Genomic DNA, 20,832 nt, shown 5'->3' on the forward strand with positions numbered 1-20,832 from the left:
AAAACACAGTTTTGCATAGATATTGCTCAGGAACTGCTGAATGAAGTCAACAGTGATCCATAACTTCTAAAGAATGGTATAATAGGTGACAAAGCGTGGGTATATGGTATGATGTCAAAACCAAAGCCCAGTTGTCCCAATGGAAACTGCCTGAAGGGCCAAGCCCAAAAACATTTGACAAGTTCCATAGCATGTTAAGGTCATTCTCCCTGTTTTCTTTAATTACAATGGTATAGTGTGTCATGGATTCCTACCTAATGGTTGTGTGGTTAATATGGACCAATACACGGAAGTTATGTGGGGTTGTATGAAGCAATTCGAAGAAAATGTTCGGATTGTAGCAAACTCATGGAAATTGTTTCTGGATAATGCTTCCACTCACACCTCAGTGCTTGTTTGTGATTTTTTTGGCAAAACACAAAACTGTTTTGTTGCTTCACCCAGTGTATTCACTGGACATAGTCCCCTGCAACTTCTTTCTATTCCTGAGGCTGAAGAGAACTGTGAAAGGATGTCATTTGGCCACTATTGATGAGATAAAAGCAGAATCACTGCAGGAGGTGAACACCATAACAAAAAATCAGTTCTAGAAGAGTTTCCAAGATTGGAAAAACTGCTGGCACAAGTGTAATATATTTGAGGAATATCACTTAGAAAGGAACAAAGTTGATGTTCATGGATAAATAAAGATTCTTTAAGAAAAACAAAAATTCCTGTTACTTTTGGTCATACCTCATATGTCCTTATCTAGGTATTGTAAATAAGTGTTCCACACTCCCAGATATTTCATACAACTGTTGTATGATGATCATGCATCCGATTTCAGGTGAAACTGTATGTCCACTTATAATTGGGTGGTCGAACCAATTTTCAAGTTAGCTGGTGTAAGGACACGGTGTCTCTAATAATACCAAGGCCAGTTCAGCACTGCAGTATTCAGATTAACCTTTGAGCTGATGGCAACTTTCATATTAAAATGCAAATACTTATTGTTAACAAAGTCTGTCCACTGTGATCAGGCATTAAATTCTTTTTGCCCCATTTTTATGAAGCAGACACCAGAATATAGTGTTACCTGATACTACCATCTCTAGTTCCTTAAATTATTTCATTATCACTTCTAAAATCAATTTGACATCCTTTTGTATGAACTCTGCCACTTTAGTATCAAATTGGCCAGATGTTAAGTTTGATTAATTCTTAGCAAGAGATCCGTCATTGGTTAATGTGTTCTGAATGGTGTTATTGTATATCTCCTGCATGAAAGTGGTATTTTCTTGTTCATTTTTGTTTTTGCTTAGCTCTGACTTCTTGCTGTATACAAAATTCCATCAATGTCTATACAACTCTTCATTGCTGTTTTTACATTTGTAATGGACCCTTTTTTAATGGTGCTGAATTCATTTATTCATGTCACTAAAATTTTTGGTTTCTTCTTTTTGCCTTTTCTTCCCCAGTAATGTAAAAGTTATGAGAGCCACTCCAAAACTGACAGCCTTGTGTGACAAATTTGAAGATGAGATTGTGAAGAGGGCACAAAAAGTGAGAGAGTCTCAGCCACCTTATGAACCACCACCGCGGAAAAAGAGGCTGCGCTTGGCCAAGCACAAGTGTAAGTTTTTTTTGTGTTGATGTTGTAGTAATAAGAAAGATTTATGTACAGTATAGAAATAAATAGGACTAGAATATTAGTTACAAAGCATGACTTACAAGTGGAGAAACACGCACGCACGCACTCACACACACACACACACACACACACACACACACACACACACACAGAGAGAGAGAGAGAGAGAGAGAGAGAGAGAGAGAGAGAGAGAGAGAGAGAGAGAGAGACTGCTGTTGAGGTATTATGAGAACAAAGGAAAATAAGGATTTTAAATCATGACCAGTAAACTGCTTATCATCACTAACTTAGAAACACTATGTACTTGTAAACTGGGAAGAATCACTTCTGAATTAAAGCAGTCAGAAATACGTGCCAGTGGAACACAAAATAAGTTAAATGTAATGGCAGAGTCAATAAACACAGCAAGTAAATCAAACTGAATGCCAAGTTCCAGTACCAAAACTGAGTACAGAGAGAGGATTCTTAAATACAGCAACTGGGTTGGCTTTACCCAGAATTTGTGAACTACTGTAAGCCCCCACCCATACATGCACGCAAAGAGAGAGAGGGTGGAGGAGGAGGGGGGGGGGGGAGAGAGAGAGAGAGAGAGAGAGAGAGAGACCCCAGGTGTAACTCAGACAAAGGAAAAACAGTAATCATAAGAAAAAAGACAAAACTGAGGTCACTGTTTCACCAGTGACTGTCCAAGCACCTTCATGCTACAGTGATAATACAAGAACATTTAACAAAAATACACATAGCTCTTAAAGTTGTTCTGGGTAGTCTTGGCATGTGCTGTAGTCATTCGGCAGTGAGAGAGAAGGGAAATTTAGTTCATACGGAGTGTGGTCTGTTCTGTTGCCTCAATTGTTATGGCTTCTCGGGTATTGTTAACCACTTTCAAGGAACAGAAAACACGACATCACAATCAAGTCTACTGTTCAGTAGAAACAAGAGGGTGGTCAAAACAAAGCTTGTTCCAATATAGCTATTGACGTGGAGATCCTGGTATTATCAATCACTTGCAGTGTTTTCTATACATCTTGCTGTCATGTCTCTGATGTTTGTTGGTGAAATATATTACAATAAGAGAGAATGTGACAATTTTATGCAAAAAATCACAGCATAAAAATTGTTTTAAAGAATTAAAAGGATTTTGCTTTTGGAACCCAAATTCATATAATATATTCTTAATTGTTACATTTTTTTGTTTTAATGGTGTTGAACAGAAGTTGGTGAAGACATGTGAGTTCTTGAAACCTGTAATTTTGTTTACGGTCTTGTTTTACACTTCTGGCCATGGATGCATATTTCCATTTCCTCTTAGATGTCCATTTTCAAGTTCGTCTTTAAAGTATGCAGTACTTCAAGGTTATTGTCTATTGCAACACTGTGTCCTATTTCATTTATATGCTTCGCTATAACTACTGTCTTAGCTTCATCAAGTTTGAAACAGTCAATGTATTCTTCAAAACTGGTTGTAGAATTTCTGCCCATTTGAGGACTATATATTTCTTGCAATGATTGAAAGCTACTTTATAAATTCCTGATTTGACAATATGTAGATATCAAAAAAATCTAGGCGCTTCGGTCTGGAACCGCGCGACCGCTACGGTCGCAGGTTTGAATCCTGCCTCGGGCATGGATGTGTGTGATGTGCTTAGGTTGGTTAGGTTTAAGTAGTTCTAAGTTCTAGGGGACAGATGACCTCAGTTGTTAAGTCCCATAGTATTCAGAGCCATTTGAGCCAAAACAATCTAGGATTGTAAATATTTGTTTTATTCAATAACTGGTATCAGTCATTATGAACACAGATAGAGCTAAAATAGAATGTGCATGTTTATGAGTAAGAGCAGTATGATAAATTAACTAACAGCCATTTCTTCTTGAAGTTAATAAAGGACACACATAAAAATTTATAGCTTGATTGACATCATCATATGATATAGAAACATGATAAAATTGTAATAAACACTTATTGCTGGGGATGGAAGCCCTTCATTAGCATACTGCACTTACAGCTGCAATACAAACAGCTGAGGTGGCTTTGCCTCTAGGCAATGGTAACTGTAACGACTGTGTACAGTGGTGTGCTACAATGCCAGTGATATGATGTGTAACATTCTATATGAATCAAATCAGGATAAAGTATAAATGTAATTAAAAAAGAACTAGAGCTTAAACATGGACTTACAGTAAACTGTTAGTTAAAATTGTAAATGGCTGGCTCTGAAATAGGTGTCAGTGACATTTGTAGTATAAATGCCCATGAATAGCCACCTCTGAATAGCCACCTCCCACCCCCTCCACATGCTCTCTCTCTCTCTCTCTCTCTCTCTCTCTCTCTCTCTCTCTCTCTCTCTCTCTCTCACACACACACACACACACACACACACACACACACCAGTCGAAAAATAAAAACGCACAAAGAACAATAGCAGACACTACCACTGCCAACATAAGATAAGACAGTTGCATCCTGCAATATCAAAATGAAGTACATTAGATGGAAAAAGACTTAATATAGTGTGGAACATAAATGTATTTATACACAAAGGAATTACAGATATTGGCTGCAAGTGGGCAGTGATTTCAATCAATGAGGAAAGTTAAAAATTTGTTTCAGTTTGGGATTTGAACCCGGGTCTCTTGCTTATTAGGGAGATGCTGTGACCACTAAGCCATCCAGACACAGTCGAATTGCAACTGCACGGCCTACCCTAGCACTCTTCCCACCAGACCCAAATTCTCAACTTATCCACAGACTACTAATGTAGTGCCCTTTGCCTGTTATACTCATTACTCATGGCACTTCACCAATTTCCATAAGAGTGCAAGCTTGGTGTGCATACGCACTGAAGAGATCATTTGCTGTTTGAACATATCCAAAAGAACAGACATTCAGAACAGAATTCATAGTGGGTGCTGGGTCAAAAAGAACGTCCGAAAGAACAGATGACGGTGAGGATGGGCCATGATCTCTTCAGTACCGATGCCCACCAGGCTCAAACTCTTTACAGGAATCAGCAAAATGCCATGAGTAATGAGGATAATGGGCAAGAGGCACTACATTAGTAGTGTGTGGATAAGGTGAGAATTTTGAGCTGATTGGAAGTGTGCTAGGGTTTGCAGCCAAGGTCTGTAATTCCTTTGTGTCTTTAATTCGTAGTGGCTGCTGGATCAAAATGGTGTGTCTTCTTGGGACATGACCAAAAGAAGATGCACCACATATATGTAAATATCTTTCATGTCAGTGGGAGTGCTCTGTACAAAAATGTAACACACATGTGTAGAACTACTTTAAAAATTAAGTAATAAACAAAAAAAAAACTACGAGTACTGATATCAGTTTAATACTGTTTATGGCTGTAATTCAGAGTATGAGAACTGTTCCTAGCAAATACAATTGGAGGAAGAACCATATTGTTACAGAGACTACTGAAGATGCTTTAAAATGAAGCTAAATATCACTCTCTGAAAAACTTTTCCGTGTTTTTGAAACTGTCACAGTCAATTAACAGTCAAAATGACTTTAACTTGAGGTACTTTTGACTTTAAGTCTGACATTAGTGACTCATAGTCTGAAAGCTGGAATTGGCACAATACATGATGAGTGACACTACTTGCTGATGTGTTTTGATGTATTCTTGCTATTGCCCATTGCTCTAAGATATAAAAAATAATAATTGATTTTTGGATCATATCTTAGTTGCTAAAAAACATGATTTTACTTCCTTCATGTTATGGATCCTAAAAGTACAGCATCTTTTGACCTCATCTTTAAACTGTTCTCTTTATATGTGGCCTTTATGTCATTTCAGCTGAAATACGTGACTCAAGTTGCAGCTCTAGTGAAGAAAGTTCAACTGATGAGGAAGATTGCACAATGGAAGAACTAGAAAGAAAGAGGCTACATCCATATCGTTTGCACCCAGAAATGTGGTTCAATGATCCAGGAGAGGTATGTCAGATGAGCATACAATCTCATACTTGAAAATATAGTTGTATTTTTTTCCTCTCTTGATATGGTTAAGGTATTTTCATGTTGTAAGAATTGAAAATGGAATATTATTGTTGTAATTAGGTGCTCTCATGTGGAAAGAAGTCTCTCATGCTTAATGCATCATTTCTTAGTCATCTAGTTTAAGAAAGATGTGTTCACATTACTGCCTGCTTTCAGAAACTGTGCTTCAGTTGAGAATGTACTGTGTGTTTGTAAGTATTTCAGAAAAAAACCAGTGTATGCATAATAGCATGTACATCATTGTGTCATGTGACAGAAAACAGGCTTCACATTTGACAGGGCTCTAAAGAGTTGACTAATGAGATAAGTGAGGGAAGGAAGAGTCCTCAGAAATATGCAATAAGCCAACAAATCTGTTGTTAGACTCATGTTCAGAAAAAAATGGCGCAGTAAAAAAGTGTGTATGAAAATCCTTCCAAGGATAGATGGTGCAATTGAACTTGTGGTAAGAGTACTGAAAAGTACAAAAGAAGAAAGAAAGTGTAGGAACAAATGAAAAGTGGAATAGGTAATAAAGATTTCTATAAACATAACACAGATTCTTAAGCAAAGTGGTTTGGCATAGATTCAAAAGGAATCCAATTGATAAACTAATGAATATCATTTTTTTAATTACAAAATTACTTTTTATCTACAGAAACATGTCACATACAGGTGATCTGGTCCTGTTTTACTGTTACACTGGTCACATTTGATTCCGAAGTAATGATAACCTATACAAACAAGAGTAACATTCATTAGAAGCATGTAACAAACTGAATGTACCAGACATTGTATGTAGTTTTATTGGCTGAGCATTTATTAAACCAACAGTATCTGCCTGAAACCATGCACATTACATTTATCTGTGTTTGCCTTTGGTTCAGAGTTGTTTTTCTCAGTTTGTACAGCTTTAAAAAAATTATCAACACTGCTATGTGTTTCATTCTCACTGTAATGACCAAATCATGAAAAGTTGCTAGAAAAAAAGAGGAAAAACATCTAAGAATGAATATTAGCTGTAAGCCTGATAACTCAGGTAGAAACGTAAAGTGTAGGCTGCTTTCATTAGCCCGTTAAGAGGTTGCACACATTGAGAATTTGCTAATTCCTCACACACTGATTGCAAACTGGTATCAAAAAGTGATGAAGGCATGTATTATCTGTAAGCAAACAGTCTTTTTGCCATACATAGAGGCCTTCAAGTTCAAAACGAGTTAGAATTCAGCAGAGTACAAGGGTTCCAGTCAACGACAGCAGTCTCATATGAACCAGCCAAAAGTGATTAGTCAGGCTCAATTAACTTTGTGCACTTCTGCTTGTTCATTGCTAACCTATAAAGGAAAAATGAAAAGCAGACCAGTAAACCAACCAAGAGTCTCATTTCACTATCACACCATATCTACCTCCTTTAGCCTGACATCCAAGTCTTCATGTACTGTCTCCAACCAAAGAGACACGAAAAATCTCACCTTGACTCCATTGCTGTTTCACTCCTGTACGCAAGTACTTGTGCACTAAGAAATAGGTGTCCTCAAACTTACAAGTCACATCTGATCTCAGTGTGAGCTTCTAAAGTATGTTGTGATTCTCTTCAGGTTACAACATATAAAACAGGTGTCAAATATAGTGTATTGACTTTGGTACATAGCTGCACGTGTTTACTAAGAAGTAAGATGCCTTAGAGTACAGAAGATAGAATTTTACGTCAGGAGAACTAGCTAGCCCTGTTTTAGGATGAACCAGATTGAGCTTTTGAGGTGGACCGGATAGGGTGCCCAGGCAGAGCAGTCCTATTTAGTGTAGGCAATAGAGAAGCAAGGAAGAAGAAGAAGAAGAAGAAGAAGAAGAAGGAGAAGTCACCCTCCCATGTCGAAGAATTCTGAGACAGCATCCAGCAGCCTACAACAGTAAACAAGACAGAACACCTTTGCAGCAGTTATGAGAGCTGAGTTTGAGAACACTGACACGTAAATCAGTGGCACATGTGTGCTGATCACACTGAATTCAACCTCACACCTGTACGAAGTGTGAACAGAGCACTGCTACCTGACTGAGAAATGCAGCATAGTATGGAAATGAGCTCCACCGTTGTGGGGGATAAGAGGAAAAAAAAAAAAAAACAACAACGTGATATGATTCTGGAATGTAGTGAGAAACTTGCTCTGCATATAGTCTTGCCGAAAACATTTAACTTAGTCCTGAGAACTTTTGATGGAATTAAAAATGAACGTAGGGAATTTGTGGACAAGCACTTGTATTTAAACTAATGCTGAGCCATAGTCATAGTATGCTATTAAAATTTGTTAAAACTAGGTTCGTGGATGCAACTTGAACTTCACTACTCGTATGTGATTTGACAACAGCTGGAGCAAATATGAAGGGAATTTTACTGGAGAACTATGAGTCGAAACAGACATAGGATTACCATGTGTTTTTATTGTTCTCTGGTAGACATAAAAAGGACCAAAAGTATGGCCAAAAGTGCGAGACAAGTTGCAACACCAATTTCAAGGAATCATCTAGGCTGTGATTAGGGCATCAGACATTCTGGTTAGCCATGATCTAATTGGGAAACTTGTACAGGCAGTCTTCATACAGTGAAACAAACATGAGAGTCATAAAACAGTGGTGAGAGGAAGAGAAGAGGATTTAGAGGTAGCACAAGAAACATCCATCGTGTCTTGTAAAGGAAGGTTCAGTGAATCCAGTCACCCGAGAGATCACTATTTCAGGTGCAAGAGAGGCTATCATGCAAGCAACTGCACAATGGAGAAACACATCAGAAAAATAGACACCATGCAGCTGAGTTGATCAGAGAAACAAGCACCTTATTCTCCAAAACTACCGAGAAGAATAAAGGGAACACTATGTGAAGGTCATCACAGGGTAAACAGAAGCTAGCGGCCAATGGTGTGTCATCAGTGCAATCTTCAAGGGTATCCAGGGGCATGTGATCAGGCAAGACTCATGATATGTTATGTTTGTAAACATCCAGGACACTTAGCTTGGTGGTGTAGTACTGATTCTAGGCTAGTGAATACAAAGACTCAGAAACAAGGAAACAAAAGAACAACATGAGTGTGCAGTCAACCTGTGCCAAAAAGCTGTAGTCAGTAGGTTGCAAGGGCAGGAATGATTTTGTAAACATAAGATGTGTGCCGGGAAGTGCAGGAACCACAAGTTTCATTGTAGATAGTGCCACTCGAGTGAGCATAATAAAGGAATCAGCATTGGAGGGTACGATGGGCAGTAACTCCTATGAAAAACATAAAACTTAAAGGGATCACTAAAGAAGTAATAGGGACATGCGGAGCCACGATGTTAACACTGAGGACAGATAAAGGTGAGTGCATGGAATACAAGTTTCATATAGTGGAGGATGAGTTGGATGCCCGGTATGAAGGAATTTAGTCAGAGATTTCTGTAAGGGTTTAAGAGTAATCATGGAATATGCAACAAAGATGTTATGGGTCAATGGCAGACTGGTAAGGTTATGGGTGGAACAGGAGGCAAATTCGGGTAGAATCGGACTTAAAGACCCAAGAGAGAAGAGAGACCTGCAAAGCAAGGAACTAAAAGGTGTAAAAAGTGATAAGATTAGGGTGACCAGATGCAATTGTTTAAATAGGACAAACAGCTTCAAAAAGGTGGACAAAGGAAGAAAAAAGAGGACGTATCCAATGGGTCAACTGCAAATGAGGATACCACTCGTCAGCTTTGGAAAAGTCCCGTGACTGCCAGGAATTACCAGTAAAACTAGTAGTTAATTGTTGCTGATGGTCAGGTGGTGGTTAACTGTTGTTGTTGTTGTTGTTGTGGTCTTCAGTCCTGAGACTGGTTTGATGCAGCTCTCCATGCTACTCTATCCTGTGCAAGCTTCTTCATCTCCCAGTACCTACTGCAACCTACATCCTTCTGAATCTGCTTAGTGTATTGATCTCTTGGTCTCCCTCTACGATTTTTACCCTCCACGCTGCCCTCCAATGCTAAATTTGTGATCCCTTGATGCCTCAAAACATGTCCTACCAACCGATCCCTTCTTCTAGTCAAGTTGTGCCACAAACTTCTCTTCTCCCCAATCCTATTCAATACCTCCTCATTAGTTACGTGATCTACCCACCTTATCTTCAGCATTCTTCTGTAGCACCACATTTCGAAAGCTTCTATTCTCTTCTTGTCCAAACTGGTTATCGTCCATGTTTCACTTCCATACATGGCTACACTCCATACAAATACTTTCAGAAACGACTTCCTGACACTTAAATCTATACTTGATGTTAACAAATTTCTCTTCTTCAGAAGCGATTTCCTTGCCATTGCCAGTCTACATTTGATATCCTCTCTACTTCGACCATCATCAGTTATTTTACTCCCTAAATAGCAAAACTCCTTTACTACTTTAAGTGTCTCATTTCCTAATCTAATCCCCTCAGCATCACCCGATTTAATTTGACTACATTCCATTATCCTCATTTTGCTTTTGTTGATGTTCATCTTATATCCTCCTTTCAAGACACTGTCCATTCCGTTCAACTGCTCTTCCAAGTCTTTTGTTGTCTCTGACAGAATTACAATGTCATCGGCGAACCTCAAAGTTTTTATTTCTTCTACATGGATTTTAATACCTACTCCGAATTTTTCTTTTGTTTCCTTTACTGCTTGCTCAATATACAGATTGAATAACATCGGGGAGAGGCTACAACCCTGTCTCACTCCTTTCCCAACTGAGCAATATCAAAAAAATTAAAACATTGATTGTGGTGACAGTGTGGTGCCAATTGTTTTGTTATGCCAACAACACAGAATTGTTTACAAACCGAAAAACGTAAGCCCATTCACCTCCCTTCATTTGACGCACCACTACCAACATCTACAACTCAAGCAGCAGCTGACGACATGTAAACTGCACTTTAACCTTCCGAATACAAATAAATTGAATGGCTATGAAACAATGAAATAAAACCATGACAGTTAATCTGTCGAGTTATTTCTTACCTTTATTGGCCACTGAGACGTACGTTCCAGCTCCGCATATCTTATATTCCGCTTCAAATTCATTTCTCCCTTTCTTGAAAGCCGGATATTTGCAGGAAAGGACATCAGAAAATGTACACTTTCGTTTAGGCATAGCCAAATATTTTACGTAACTCACTCAGTTAAAAATTACACTCACCAATCACACGTGCACTACAGGAAGCAAAGCGAAGATACGGAACGAAGATTTTAAATATTTGATAGTTGCATTCGTTTATAGGTCAATCAACGATAACATCGACGATCCTGATGCCACCTACTAACATCGCCTTCGTGCGTGTTTATCACGACTGCTGTGCCAATAGTTAAAGTATTTAAGAAAGCAGCAATAGAATGGGACGAATTGTAAATTTAACTGTATTACATTCAACTTTGCGAAAAAACCGGACACTAAAAATCCTCCCGTACCCCGGACAAAGAGCTAAAAAGGAGGACATGTCCGGATTAATCCGGACATCTGGTCACCCTAGATAAGATGCCTCATCTAAGGGAGACAAGAAACAAAGATGAGCCATAAGCAGAAAGGAAAGGGTGTCTTTGCAATGTTACATGAGTGGATCTATGAGAAGAAAAGATTTTAAGAATTAAAGTCCAGAATACAGATCTGGAGAAACATGAGTTGCAAACAGAAGTATATTTGCCTGCAGCCTTGTTGACCTCTCTGCAGAGAAGCACTTGTGCCACGAATATTTCGAATACCAAAGAAGAAGAAGAAGAAGAAGAAGAAGTCATATTGGGATGTTGCAAAGGAAGGATAGAAGCAGTGCCTGACATAGGAGAAGGCAAGGAATGCTACATAATAGTTTCAGTGGACCAAGAGACAAGGTTGTAAGCAGACTAAAGGAAATGAATCTAAGAAGAAAGGACCCATATTATTGACTTGTGTATTGCATACCATGTTGTATTTCATCTGCCTGGAGATAGATTCATGTACACTGAGATGTTGAAGCATGAAATTAAATAGAAAACAAAAGCACAAAGAACAGTGGCAAATATCTATCACCAGAGATGCGAAAGGAAGACCTTCGTAATGGGATAGGTGTGATATTAAGGAGGATATCATTACACTGAGCTCAAATAGGTGGAATTTCCCTTTATTGATGATTCCGAAGAAGATGGATGCTTCTGGATGGTGAAAGTGGAGAACAGTTGCGGACTACTAGAGATTATATGATATCTGCATTAGTTATCCCGTACTGATGAGATTTTAGAGAATGTAGGAAACACCAAGTACTTCACCACTTTAGACTGTGCATTGGCTTACAACCGGATACTGTTGAATGCAGATGATAGAGAGAAAACAGCCTTCTTTATTCCAGAAGGGCATTATAAATACAAAAGGTTACCAAAGGGCGTAGTAGATGGTGGATCCACTTTTCAGACACTGATGAATACGGTACTAACCAGCCTTCAGGAACACAAGATGTTTGTATATTTAGATGATAGAGTCATGTTTGGAGCTATGTTACAAGAGTGTAATGTGAGACTTGGGGAAGCATTTGGGAGGTTCTGATTACATCATTTAAAATTGCTGGTTGGCAAGTGTGAGTTCTTACAGAAAGAGGTAACTTACCTGGCCTACATAATTACAACACAAGGATTAAAACCTGATCCACAGATGGTGGGCATGCTAAAAACATATCCAAGACCTAGTGCTACGAAACAATTAAAGAGCTTTCTATGGATCATGTCATTTTATCAAGGATTTCAGTCGGGTAATGAAACTGTTACATCAATTATTGAAGACAAGAGCAAACTGTGAGTAGTTGACTCAGCAGGAAGCAGTTATCCTGGAATTGAAAGACAAAGTAGATAGCCTCCCCCCCCCCCCCCCCCCCCTGTGATCTTACAATATCCTGATTTTATGAAGCAGTTCATAATTACAAAAGAAGCTAGCAGGCAGTCGATCAATGCCTTATTGAATCAAGGAAAATTCAGACAGAGTTTGCCAGTAACCATTGCATCCAGAATGCTGAAGTGCGCCGAGAGTAGGTATAGTATGATTGGGTGAGAGTTCTTAGCTATTGTGTGGGGAGAGGAGCACTACCAACATTACATGTACAGCAGAAAATTCTGTGCATGTACTGATCACAAACCCTTGAAATGATTGGCACATATAAGTGATCCATCCTCGAGATTAATGAAATTCAGGATTAAACTGTCAGAATAAGACTCTGAGATAATATACAAAAAGGGATCATAAAACACAGTAGCAGATAGATTGTCACAGTTACCAGAAGACCTAAATGTAGTCATTAGGAATGTGGAAGGGATCGACAAAGAAGAACGAAGTGATCTGCAACCAGCGATTAGTGAAGATGAGAAGTGAGCTATTATGAAGCAATTTCACAATTGGCCAATAGGTGGACACTGTGGAATCAGCTGCACGTATGACTGTATTAAAAGATATAGATCATGGGGAGATATGAATAAAGACATAGGAGAGTATATTCAGAGTTGCAAAAGTTGTCAGAAGAACAAGATTACTCTTTGTGGTATCAACATAGTTGGACCATTTCAGGTAATAGAGAAGGGGAAGAGACACATCCTAACATTTCTGGATGCCCTAATGAAATTCATTGTAGCAGAGCTTACAGCACGTCAGGATGATGACGCAGAAGCATGAGTCTTAGTAAGGAGAATAATTAACAGATACATAGTACCGTCAGTGTTATTGAGTGACCACAGAACAAACTTCCTAAGCGATATCTTAAAGAGGGTTTGTGTACTGAAGATTGAGAAGATTCAATATTGTGTGTACCATCTGCAAACAAACAGAGCACTTGAAAGGATACATAAATCGCTAACAAAATATTTCTCCTATTGTGTGGGATCAAGGCAGGAAGACAGATGAATGGATGCATTTTGCCATTTTTGTATAGAACACCATGCTGCATTCATCAACTGGGTTCACTTTATTTGATTTATTTTTTGGGAGAATATGCAACATACCTGGGATCCTACAGTCAGCTCTGGCCAAAGTACAACACAACTATTATGCTTACATAACATAACAAATTAAAGGAGGAATGTGCCGGATGTGTCAGATGGCAAGGTGTTTCAATGAGGAATGTACAAGAAGAAAAAGGAATATTATGATCCTGTTCAAAACCCCAAGGAATTCAAGACAGGAGACAAAGTATTATTACATGACAAAAGTGTGAGAAGAGGGCAGTCAAAGAAGTTAGCAAGACCATGGAGAGGACCTTTTCATATTGTAAGGGTTCATAGACCAAATGTAGTACTCCAATTAATGAACAAAAAGTTTATAACTGTACATGTGCACAGATTAAAGCAGTTCATTTAACTTCAGATATTTGAGGTTATGGTTAAGTCGAGTTGATGTTTTCGGAAATATAAAGGGGAAAGAATAGGCTACATTCTGTCTTAAAATCTATGTAAGCAGGACCTATGTAGAGGAATTCAAAAGGTGTAGGCGAGGGAGACATTGTGATCAGCCCTCGCTCACAAGCAGACCCCTGGTCATTTTGCCACTATTAAGCCTAACCCAGGCAGCAGTAGTAAACAGGATGATAGGACAGAGAAGGAAGACATCAGTGAGCAATGTAAAAGTTAGATGTTAAGACATTTCAGATGCAGCACCCAGTGTAGAAAGTGGAAAGAAGTGTTATGACCACGTATGTGTGAATTATTATTCAGCCCATGGAAAAATCTCACAAGAAGTGCACACACCCCCCCCCCCCCCCCCCCCCCCCCCCAAGCGAAAATATTCCTAACCTCAGTGCTTCGTCACCAAGATCACAGATGAAGATTGGAGAGGATGTGATTATGTATTGTACATATTTGTGTTACAGGGATGTATTAATTGTTTCAATGGACAAATCTACGTATGTATCTTTACACATAAATAGAAAAGAGAAACTCGTGTATTCTTGCATGTATATGTACACACCAATGTCACTTGTAGAAGAAAGAATTGTACAATCAGGGTCTAAGATTCAAGGGCAAATCATCCCCTGGTAAGGTAAATGTAATGACCAAGGTCATTGCCAGAAAAAAAGAGAATAATCATGTAAATAAGTACAAATACTAGTTGTAAGCCCAGTAACTTAGGTAGATATATACAGCGCAAGCCACTTTCATCAACCCGTTAAGAGGTTGCACACATTGAGAATTTATTGAATTGAAGGTAAAAAGCATAAGCAACCGGCCTCAAACGCTGTATGTAGAGGCCCTCAAAATGCCAAGTGAGTTAAGAGTTTTAGAGTTCCAGTAACAACAGCACCCTCAAATGAACAATCCTACAGCAGATGCTATGTAAGTGAGCATTCAGGCTCAATTAATTTTGTGCACTAAGATGGACTTTCAAAGATTGCCTGTAAATACCTGTGGGCTGGTGTTATTGGTTTCTATTGTACATTTGTCTACATGTGCCTATGTCTGTATGTCGCTTACACTGTGATGAGTATTTGAACCTAAAGGTTCGATTAAAGCGATATAAACTGACACTTCCATAGTTCATGGTCTGTAGTACCATACATTACTGTGTATACCGGAATCTCAAAAGTTACAGTTTTAGGTGACCATTTGTTCTGGTAACAGATTGGAGATTCTGGTAAGCCTCATCTGTGGTTTTATAAACCATTTTCTGTGCTCTTCTGCATTTTCATTGCTAACACATGAAGAAGCAATAAAAAGCAGAGCATTAAGCCAACCCAGAGTCGCATTTCACTGTCATCAGCAAATCTTCCTCATTCAGCCTGATGTCCAAGTCTTTCTGTACTGTCTCCAACTACGGAGACCTGAAAAATCTCAGCTTTTCCCTGTTCACTCCTGTACACGACCACTCGTATACCAAGAAATGGACACCCTCAAAATCCTGTCACCTATATCATGCCTCATATCTTGTTACGACAGCACTGTTCCAAGACTTATAGTGGAACAAGTTCCCTGTACTCCTGTAATGGCATGAAATTATATTAGAAAGCTGGAAAGCTTGGCAATATTTTATTACGCTGTACTATTTACCTGAAGAAAAACATGAGTAGATAAATGTGTATGCACACACAGATTCATTTTTTGTATGGTTAAATATCTGGAGACAAAGCTGTTAGGTGTCTATTTTTCCAGGCTATGGTATGTGCTCTTTTTGTATCATCAGTGAATAATTTATTTATTTATTTTTTTTTTTCCCCTCCAGATGAATGACGGTCCCTTGTGCCGGTGCAGTGCAAAAGCTCGACGAAGTGGTATACGACATGGAATATATGCTGGTGAGAGTCACTTACTGAAATGTGATATAAATACAAATAATGCTGATCGACTTTACCATTATCATATTACTATATCTCCACCAACAAATTTTTTGGTGAGTATTGGTGCATCAAGTTGCATCCTTTTTATTTCTTCATACAATTGTCTTTCGCAGTTTATATTTTAACACAACAATATTTTACTACACTTTTCAGACTAAAACGCCAACAATCATTAAACATGATGAACATGAGTTTATTTTTGAAGGCTTCTCAATGTTTTCTCACTTTCCTTTGCACAAGCTACCTACATGTAAAGTTATTCGCTTCAATATTGAATACACTATTCTTTACATTGAGGAAAAGCTTCCTGAGAACTTTACAATACGAGAGCTGGATCTTTTTTGTAAGTAACTACAATTTTCTACTTTTATGTACTACCAACATGCCAATTATTTTTAGTTAATTGTGTCTGTGCTTTTGTTTCTGTCTGTTATTAGATACATATCTCTTTAAGGAGATACTGGAACTTGTAGACATGGATTTTCATGCCCATTCTGATTCATCTGGCTGTGCTCAATTCCACTTTATGCCAAGATTTGTGCGAGATCTGCCAGGTATGTTTGCATGTCTCTTGAACATTTTGTTTTGTATTTTATCACAAGTGGGGCACTTTTGGGGTTCTTCTGTGGAAGGTTCCGGGTTTGAGGAGATGAGGATGTGGCTCTGGTTATTTGCTTCTGTACCAGGACGAGGCAACCATAGGTTGCGAAAGCTAGAATTTTGTGTGTATGTTTGTGTTTGTTTGTGTGTCTATCGACCTGCCAGCGCTTTTGTTTGGTAAGTTTCATCATCTTTCTTTTTAGATATATTTTTCCCACGTGGAATGTTTCCCTCTATTATATTCATATCATTAATTTGAAGCCAACAATCACGTTTGTTTAACTACCCTCCCGACCAACTACCCTCCCGACCTGGTACAGAAGCAAATAACCAGAGCCACATCCTCATCTCCTCAAACCCGGAACCTTCCACAGAAGAACCCCAAAAGTGCCCCACTTGTGACAGGATACTTTCCGGGACTGGATCAGATTCTGAATGTGGCTCTCCAGCAGGGATACGACTTCCTCAAATCCTGCCCTGAAATGAGATCCATCCTTCATGAAATCCTCCCCACTCCACCAAGAGTGTCTTTCCGCCGTCCACCTAACCTTCGCAACCTCTTAGTTCATCCCTATGAAATCCCCAAACCACCTTCCCTACCCTCTGGCTCCTACCCCTGTAACCGCCCCCGGTGTAAAACCTGTCCCATGCACCCTCCCACCACCACCTATTCCAGTCCTGTAACCCGGAAGGTGTACACGATCAAAGGCAGAGCCACGTGTGAAAGCACCCACGTGATTTACCAACTGACCTGCCTACACTGTGAAGCGTTCTATGTGGGAATGACCAGCAACAAACTGTCCATTCGCATGAATGGACACAGGCAGACAGTGTTTGTTGGTAATGAGGATCACCCTGTGGCTAAACATGCCTTGGTGCACGGCCAGCACATCTTGGCACAGTGTTACACCGTCCGGGTTATCTGGATACTTCCCACTAACACCAACCTGTCAGAACTCCGGAGATGGGAACTTGCCCTTCAGCATATCCTTTCTTCTCGCTATCCGCCAGGCCTCAATCTCCGCTAATTTCTAATTTCAATTTGCCGCCGCTCATACCTCACCTGTCTTTCAACTTCATCTTTGCCTCCGTACATCCGCCCCGACTGACATCTCTGCCCAAACTCTTTGCCTTTACAAATGTCTGCTTGTGTCTGTGTATGTGTGGATGGATATGTGTGTGTGTGTGTGCGAGTGTATACCTGTCCTTTTTTCCCCCTAAGGTAAGTCTTTCCGCTCCCAGGATTGGAATGACTCCTTGCCCTCTCCCTTAAAACCCATATCCTTTTGTCTTTCCTTCTCCTTCCCTCTTTCCTGACGAGGCAACCATAGGTTGCGAAAGGTAGAATTTTGTGTGTATGTTTGTGTTTGTTTGTGTGTCTATCGACCTGCCAGCGCTTTTGTTTGGTAAGTTTCATCATCTTTCTTTTTAGATATATTTTTCCCACGTGGAATGTTTCCCTCTATATATATATATATATATATATATATATATATATATATATATATATATATAAGTGTCATCCATGAATTACCTGGAACAACTTCATTTGTGGTACAAGAAAACGTAATTTTACATCCAACAAATGTTATTGGACCAGAAAGTATCTCCTGTTGAGAAACAGGGCTTGGTGTCTCATCAAAACTGAACACCGTTTTATAAACTGGCATATACTTATATATATATATATATATATATATATATATATATATCTAAAAACAAAGATGATGTGACTTACCAAATGAAAGTGCTGGCAGGTCGACAGACACACAAACAAACACAAACATACACACAAAATTCAAGCTTTCGCAACAAACTGTTGCCTCATCAGGAAAGAGGGAAGGAGAGGGAAAGACGAAAGGAAGTGGGTTTTAAGGGAGAGGGTAAGGAGTCATTCCAATCCCGGGAGCGGAAAGACTTACCTTAGGGGGAAAAAAGGACGGGTATACACTCGCACACACACACATATCCATCCACACATATACAGACACAAGCAGACATATTTAAAGACAAAGAGTTTGGGCAGAGATGTCAGTCGAGGCAGAAGTGCAGAGGCAAAGATGCTGTCGAATGACAGGTGAGGTATGAGTGGCGGCAACTTGAAATTAGCGGAGATTGAGGCCTGGTGGATAACGGGAAGAGAGGATATATTGAAGAGCAAGTTCCCATCTCCGGAGTTCGGATAGGTTGGTGTTAGTGGGAAGTATCCAGATAACCCGGACGGTGTAACACTGTGCCAAGATGTGCTGGCCGTGCACCAAGGCATGTTTAGCAACAGGGTGATCCTCATTACCAACAAACACTGTCTGCCTGTGTCCATTCATGCGAATGGACAGTTTGTTGCTGGTCATTCCCACATAGAATGCGTCACAGTGTAGGCAGGTCAGTTGGTAGATCACGTGGGTGCTTTCACACGTGGCTCTGCCTTTGATCGTGTACACCTTCCGGGTGACAGGACTGGAGTAGGTGGTGGTGGGAGGGTGCATGGGACAGGTCCCATGCACCCTCCCACCACCACCTACTCCAGTCCTGTCACCCGGAAGGTGTACACGATCAAAGGCAGAGCCACGTGTGAAAGCACCCACGTGATCTACCAACTGACCTGCCTACACTGTGACGCATTCTATGTGGGAATGACCAGCAACAAACTGTCCATTCGCATGAATGGACACAGGCAGACAGTGTTTGTTGGTAATGAGGATCACCCTGTTGCTAAACATGCCTTGGTGCACGGCCAGCACATCTTGGCACAGTGTTACACCGTCCGGGTTATCTGGATACTTCCCACTAACACCAACCTATCCGAACTCCGGAGATGGGAACTTGCTCTTCAATATATCCTCTCTTCCCGTTATCCACCAGGCCTCAATCTCCGCTAATTTCAAGTTGCCGCCACTCATACCTCACCTGTCATTCGACAGCATCTTTGCCTCTGCACTTCTGCCTCGACTGACATCTCTGCCCAAACTCTTTGTCTTTAAATATGTCTGCTTGTGTCTGTATATGTGTGGATGGATATGTGTGTGTGTGCGAGTGTATACCCGTCCTTTTTTCCCCCTAAGGTAAGTCTTTCCGCTCCCGGGATTGGAATGACTCCTTACCCTCTCCCTTAAAACCCACTTCCTTTCGTCTTTCCCTCTCCTTCCCTCTTTCCTGATGAGGCAACAGTTTGTTGCGAAAGCTTGAATTTTGTGTGTATGTTTGTGTTTGTTTGTGTGTCTGTCGACCTGCCAGCACTTTCATTTGGTAAGTCACATCATCTTTGTTTTTAGATATATATTTCCTACGTGGAGTGTTTCCCTCTATTATAACTATATATATATATATATATATATATAATAGAGGGAAACATTCCACGTAGGAAATATATATCTAAAAACAAAGATGATGTGACTTACCAAATGAAAGTGCTGGCAGGTCGACAGACACACAAACAAACACAAACATACACACAAAATTCAAGCTTTCGCAACAAACTGTTGCCTCATCAGGAAAGAGGGAAGGAGAGGGAAAGACGAAAGGAAGTGGGTTTTAAGTGAGAGGGTAAGGAGTCATTCCAATCCCGGGAGCGGAAAGACTTACCTTAGGGGGGGGGAAAAAAAAAAAAGGACGGGTATACACTCGCGCGCACACACACATATCCATCCACACATATACAGACACAAGTAGACCTTTAAATATGTCTGCTTGTGTCTGTATATGTGTGTGTGTGTGCGCGAGTGTATACCCGTCCTTTTTTTTTTTTTTTTTCCCACTAAGGTAAGTCTTTCCGCTCCCGGGATTGGAATGACTCCTTACCCTCTCACTTAAAACCCACTTCCTTTCGTCTTTCCCTCTCCTTCCCTCTTTCCTGATGAGGCAACAGTTTGTTGCGAAAGCTTGAATTTTGTGTGTATGTTTGTGTTTGTTTGTGTGTCTGTCGACCTGCCAGCACTTTCATTTGGTAAGTCACATCATCTTTGTTTTTTTATATATATATATATATATATATATATATATATATATATATATATTTTTTTTTTTTTTTTTAAATATTGTGAGAACCTGTCAGCTTTGTATCTTCAGTGACATCATCAGTTTACTTTGGGATGTTGACTGATTTACAGCACAGTGTGGTGATAAATGTTCCTACCTCCCTTACCACCAAATGGGCCTTTGACTTCCAAGACTATGTGGATGTTTAAAGTTTCAGTCTGGAGACCACCCAATTCACTATGTGCAGTTGTCCCATCTCTTCCTGTCTTGTACTAATCTTTCACCTCTACCTATATATACCTTCACCAACAGCACATTTTACATGTTCT

The 20,832-nt window shown here is 39.7% G+C and overlaps 1 protein-coding gene across 6 annotated transcripts in view; it reads left to right on the top strand.

Annotated features, from left to right (window-relative positions):
- The window catches only part of LOC124605120 (ribonuclease 3), a 295,599-nt gene that overhangs the window by 12,931 nt on the left and 261,836 nt on the right, over window positions 1-20,832 (top strand). For all 6 annotated transcript variants that reach the window (XR_006978601.1, XR_006978602.1, XM_047136593.1 and 3 more), the window contains exons 3-7: window positions 1,458-1,612; window positions 5,434-5,573; window positions 15,814-15,981; window positions 16,082-16,271; window positions 16,366-16,482. Coding sequence is in view for 4 of the 6 variants with exons in the window: in XM_047136593.1 (XP_046992549.1) it covers window positions 1,458-1,612; window positions 5,434-5,573; window positions 15,814-15,981; window positions 16,082-16,271; window positions 16,366-16,482 (770 nt within the window). In the remaining 2 variants the exon portion in view is untranslated. The remainder of the gene's footprint in view (window positions 1-1,457; window positions 1,613-5,433; window positions 5,574-15,813; window positions 15,982-16,081; window positions 16,272-16,365; window positions 16,483-20,832) is intronic.

Source organism: Schistocerca americana, chromosome 3 (assembly GCF_021461395.2).
Source record: "Schistocerca americana isolate TAMUIC-IGC-003095 chromosome 3, iqSchAmer2.1, whole genome shotgun sequence".
Lineage (NCBI taxonomy): Eukaryota > Metazoa > Arthropoda > Insecta > Orthoptera > Acrididae > Schistocerca > Schistocerca americana.